This window comes from Bidens hawaiensis, unplaced genomic scaffold, assembly GCF_021521415.1.
Source record: "Bidens hawaiensis isolate Kalapana, Puna unplaced genomic scaffold, B.hawaiensis_p1.1 tig00004551_1, whole genome shotgun sequence".
In the NCBI taxonomy this organism is placed as follows: Eukaryota; Viridiplantae; Streptophyta; class Magnoliopsida; order Asterales; family Asteraceae; genus Bidens; species Bidens hawaiensis.
Genome location: NW_027491277.1, coordinates 1,687,393 through 1,692,329, shown reverse-complemented (window position 1 = coordinate 1,692,329; position 4,937 = coordinate 1,687,393). Strand labels below are relative to the sequence as shown.

Here is a 4,937-nt window from a genome sequence, read left to right as displayed (position 1 = left end):
TCATGTATTAACTATAACGATGTCTTAAAGTTGTAAAATTACAATTGTGTCCATTTAAAATGTTTTATATGTAATATAGATATAGATATTTCAGACGGTGTGTACTTGATTTGAATTTAATTAAGTAATTTAGAGAATGTCATTTAAATTGTATGATAGTGTCTTGTGAGCTGTGAACCAACAGTTCATGCCCAAACATATTCCATTGTAGTTTGGGGTGCGACAATTCTATGCTAATGTACTCGATTATAAATCAACAACATGTAATCGCTTTAACTCGGTCAAACTTTGGTCAAAGTTAACAAGAGTCAAACTTTGGTCAAAGTCAACAAGAGTCAAACTTTGGTCAAACACAAATAAATAATTGGATTGTTCGGATACTATGGGTTCTAGGAACACTTACACATTTACTTACGCACTTGTATACTTTAGGATTGTAGTACGAGATATTTTGCTTTAGTTGTTTTTGTTTATTAGCACGTGAGTTTTCACACTTGTATACTTTAGGATAGCAGTACTCCTTCTGGGGGAGAAAGCATGCAAAAACCTTTTTGGATCTTGTAAGATTGTTATAATCGCATGTATACTTAGTGAATATAACCACCAAAAGTCCTCACACACATTGGACCATTAACTAAGGTTAACTGGTGAGGTTGTATCGAGTACTACTACCGGGCTTGACAAACTCCACCCGTGTTAGTCGCACTAACTCGACTCGAGGTTGAGCGGGTGTAATATTGACCTAAACATTGCCAACTTAGGGTAAAGACTTCGTAGGACCGTAGGAGGCACAAACCAACATGTAAGCTTCGGTCGCAATATATGGACCCCATGCTATTGTATCATGAATACTAGAGTAATTAACTATTGCTAAAAACTCTCTTTACGTTATCTACATTTTTAAATAACTTGATTTTAGATGCAAACATGTGAACTCACTATCCGTTGTGTTGACCTTTTTAACATGTCTTTCTAAGGTCGCTAAGGTGCATATCAGAAATTAGTTTGATTCATTTATGTACGGATTTCATCAAGTATGCTTATGGTTTTTCAAGAAATGATATGTCTAGGTCCCTAGTTGCGCACTCTTGGTTAAAATGTTATACTTGTTCATGCTTCCGCAAAACACAAATTGTATTGCATCTATATCTTCTCAATGATGATGAGTAGTAATAATGATAACTATCATTATTAAATGGTTGTTCGTAACGAAACATTGCTAGATCATGATATGTCATGTGTCTCTCGGTAAAATCCTGTAAGTAAAAAATTAGGAAGAAGAAAAATGAAGTTTTCAAACAATACTCATTTTGGTAAATAATTTTCAAATCTCCCATTTAAGTAAATAATTATTCCATCAACATCATTTTAGGAAAAAGAAAACTCATAGTAAAAGCATTAAAATAAGTGTTCCAAATAACCTTTGTTTCAATGTTTCTAGTAATTACATGCATTTTCCAAACATAATTAAACGTATACATATGATATCTTTGAACTTTATATATTTGTTGAGAAATCATGTTATGAAATATTTGAAATGATTAAAAAAATTAACGCATCCCAAAAGAAATGTCAATGGGAATTTAAACTCAGGTTTAGCAAACGAGAAAACACAATGTTAAAGAAAATAAAAACATATGATTGCTAAACACGAGAGATGGAGAATCAACACGTGTTTATCCCCTTTGCCTTTGACACTTTTGGTTTCTTAGCTCCGGATGCCGTGGACCTTTTGAATAGGGTTCAGAAAGTTGTGTATAGTAACGTATCAGCCCATAAGAATCAAAAGTTTGTTTTTAATCGGATTGGGTTTGCTATCCAAAAGAGGGTTGCGGCGCAGCTTGTTGTCCGCTTACCTACCACTTTATTGTAAATCGTTTGGATGTTTTTATGAAGTCCCTAATAAAATGTGGTTTTCCACTAAAAAAAATGATTGCAATAAATAGTTTATAATTTGTAATATTATAATGAAAATATCTTTGGTTCATGCATGACGATAATGATCGTCAAAATTAAATCACTCGGTCAAAGACTTTTTGACTAGTACATAAACACTTTTAAAAACTTCCCGTGTCTTTGTATGTGTCTTTTAAAAACTTCCCATACAAAGACACATATAATGTGTCTTTGTATGGGAAGTTTTTAAAAGTGTTTATGTACTAGTCAAAGAACACATTTATTTTTGGTATGAAAATAATTAGAATCTTGGCATACACTTAATCTACTTGCATGTCTCACAATATAAATTGATGCATTGCATATCATCTAGCAACAACAGAATTACCACCTTCAGTTTGGTTCTAGAAAATAATGGTAAGAAATATGAGCAATGTTTTGGAGTCATGGTTTTTGTTCATTACACTTAGCTTAAGTAATGTTTCTTCTCCTCTTCGCAGGGTTTACTTATGGTTTTAGTGTTGAGCTTTTGCTACATTTTATTTATCCCACAAACTGTAAGCGCGGCGATTTTTGATGTCACAGCTTATGGTGCAAAAGGAGACGGGTACACAGATGACACCAATGTAAACCAATTCTATAAACTAAAGAGAATGTGGTTACATATCATGCAAAATTGACTGTTTACTAATTTATTGGTTCATGTTTGTAGGCTTTTCGTCAAGCATGGGGCAGTTTATGCAATGACAGGTCACGAGACCGGACGTTGGTCATACCGCCAGGGAAGACATTTCTAATTGGCCAGATTATGTTCAACGGTCCATGCAAATTCCCAGCGGTGAATGTTAAGGTAAAATGAGTCAATAACTAAGATATATCAAAGGTTGAACCGATATCAAGAACACAAAACAATCAATTAATTTTTTATTTTTTTTTATAGTTACATACTGTTTTCTTTTCCTTACGAGTACTTAAAGATTGATGTTCATAATTTTTGTTACAAAATAGTGTCTCTCTACGCTATCCACATTTTCAATTCAAAATAAACATATATTGCTTGCTAAAAAGCTAAAGACTCTAACTTTTACAATTATTATAAGAGTATGCCTTTTAATTTATTTTTCGTACAACATGCATTTGTAAATGTTGATTTTTTTGGCTAAAAATTCACTTTTCTAGTGATGTAAATACGAAACCTAAAAGAAAACTTCATGTGAAAACTTATTGGGCTAAGTTTCTCTAATATTTTTATTTTGTTTTGATGAATAGCTTCTGGGTAACATCATTGCACCTAATACACTGAGTGGATGGAGAGGTTGTGAAAAGAGTCCCATTTGGATATCTTTCTCTTGGGTGCCTGGACTCACAATTAGCGGGGGTGGCCAAATCAATGGTCGGGGCCGGATGTGGTGGGGAAACACGGTTGGTTTACTGAATATTGCTTGAGTTAATCTATATCAAACAACATAAAGAGCTTACTAACCTGAGATTTGTTTGCCTCTGCAGGCTGCAGCCAGAAAATGCCAGCGCCCAACGGTAAGATGTGTGCTCTTTATGCATCGATGTCAAGTTTGAAAAGGCTAACATGTGAATTGTTTTAGGCTTTACATTTCAATCAATGCAATGGTCTTCGACTGAGTGGGACAACTCATATTGACAGCCCAAGCCTCCATATTAGCATTATTAATAGCCAAAACGTCGATCTTGGAAATCTTCGAATTTTAGCGCCTGGAAACAGCCCCAATACTGATGGGATTGATATTGCTTATTCATCACACATAAATATCCATGACTCTAATATACAAACTGGTATTTGACTTATACTAGCTTCTTGCTTCTTATACAATAATCAGTTTTCTTCTATATTGCAATGTTTCAACCATTTCGATACGATAAAAATAGGTGATGATTGTGTGGCTATTAACGGTGGCATATACGATATTAATGTAACCAGGGTGTTCTGCGGACCTGGCCATGGCATAAGGTATCATATGACCGATGCTTTTCTTTCTTATGTTGATTGTCACATTTATACAAAGTTCCCCTCACATTGCCATTTATGAGTTTATGTAGTATTGGAAGCCTTGGGGAAAGCGGACGTTTTGACACAGTCGAAAAGGTGCACGTACGATACTGTAACCTCACTGGAACCACAAATGGATTACGAATCAAGACAGTAGCGGTAAGATTTAGTATAACATTATAGAAATTTTCTATCGTTTTAAGATATCATTTGATCTTTATCGTGTTCTTGTACCGCAGGGTGGAACTGGGTATGCTAGGGGGATCGTATTTCAGGATATTTGGTTGGTAAACGTACAAAATCCAATCATAATTGATCAGCATTACAACATCAGTCCAAAAAACAAAAACGCTGTACATGTGAGCGATGTGAAGTATCTGAATATACATGGGTCCTCGGAGACAAATCAAGCGATTACGTTCGACTGCAGCGAAAATTTTAGGTGTACTGGAATCTTTACAGACCAAGTTGGAATAACTGGTCCTCCTGGCGTTTTTTCTTACTGTAACAATGCCAGAGGGTTATTTGTTTCTACCAACCCAGTTGTTAAATGTAGTTAGCTAGATAATTTATATGTAACCCCCCATATATTGGGACTATATCCATGAACTGTAACAGAGTTTCTTAAATCAAAGTTAACTGCTCTATACTCTTAGTTCGTTATCAACTTTATATACATACATGGAGCATTTGGTTTTATCATAATACGATCTGAAAGGTGGTGGAATTACTACATATTCGTATCCCAAACCTGTCTTTTGTTTCACACCCATATGTGCCCCAATGTTGCCTTTTAACTTATTAGCCGCCATCTCAAATTTGTTTACACTGATTTCTCTTTGTGATAGCTCAAATTCAAGTTTCTCAATTTTAGGTTTTAACTCGACTATTAGCATTTCATGAAACTCAACTGTTTTATTAGATTGAAACAATTTAATATGCAATTTTGCCCTGTTATCATGATGAGTTTTGATTCGAGTGATGTATATCTTATCAGACTTTTTTATATTCATCATTC

The 4,937-nt window shown here is 34.4% G+C and overlaps 1 protein-coding gene across 1 annotated transcript; it reads left to right on the top strand.

The window, feature by feature from the left end:
• Window positions 1-2,405: 2,405 nt before the first annotated feature.
• On the top strand, window positions 2,406-4,479 carry LOC143626981 (putative polygalacturonase At3g15720). The gene is made up of 8 exons (XM_077096892.1): window positions 2,406-2,522; window positions 2,609-2,746; window positions 3,166-3,318; window positions 3,403-3,432; window positions 3,498-3,705; window positions 3,799-3,880; window positions 3,970-4,078; window positions 4,159-4,479. The coding sequence occupies exons 1-8, from the start codon at window positions 2,406-2,408 to the stop codon at window positions 4,477-4,479; spliced, it is 1,158 nt and encodes a 385-aa protein (XP_076953007.1).
• The last annotated feature ends 458 nt before the right edge of the window (window positions 4,480-4,937 follow it).

What these genes read in the sequence shown, in the direction of transcription:
- LOC143626981 (XM_077096892.1), top strand. Translation starts at nt 2,406, where the DNA reads ATGGTTTTAGTGTTGAGCTTTTGCTACATTTTATTTATCCCACAAACT. An exon ending in GGTACACAGATGACACCAAT is followed by an intron (nt 2,523 to 2,608) that starts GTAAACCAATTC and finishes TCATGTTTGTAG; the next exon opens with GCTTTTCGTCAAGCATGGGG. An exon ending in TACGAATCAAGACAGTAGCG is followed by an intron (nt 4,079 to 4,158) that starts GTAAGATTTAGT and finishes CTTGTACCGCAG; the next exon opens with GGTGGAACTGGGTATGCTAG.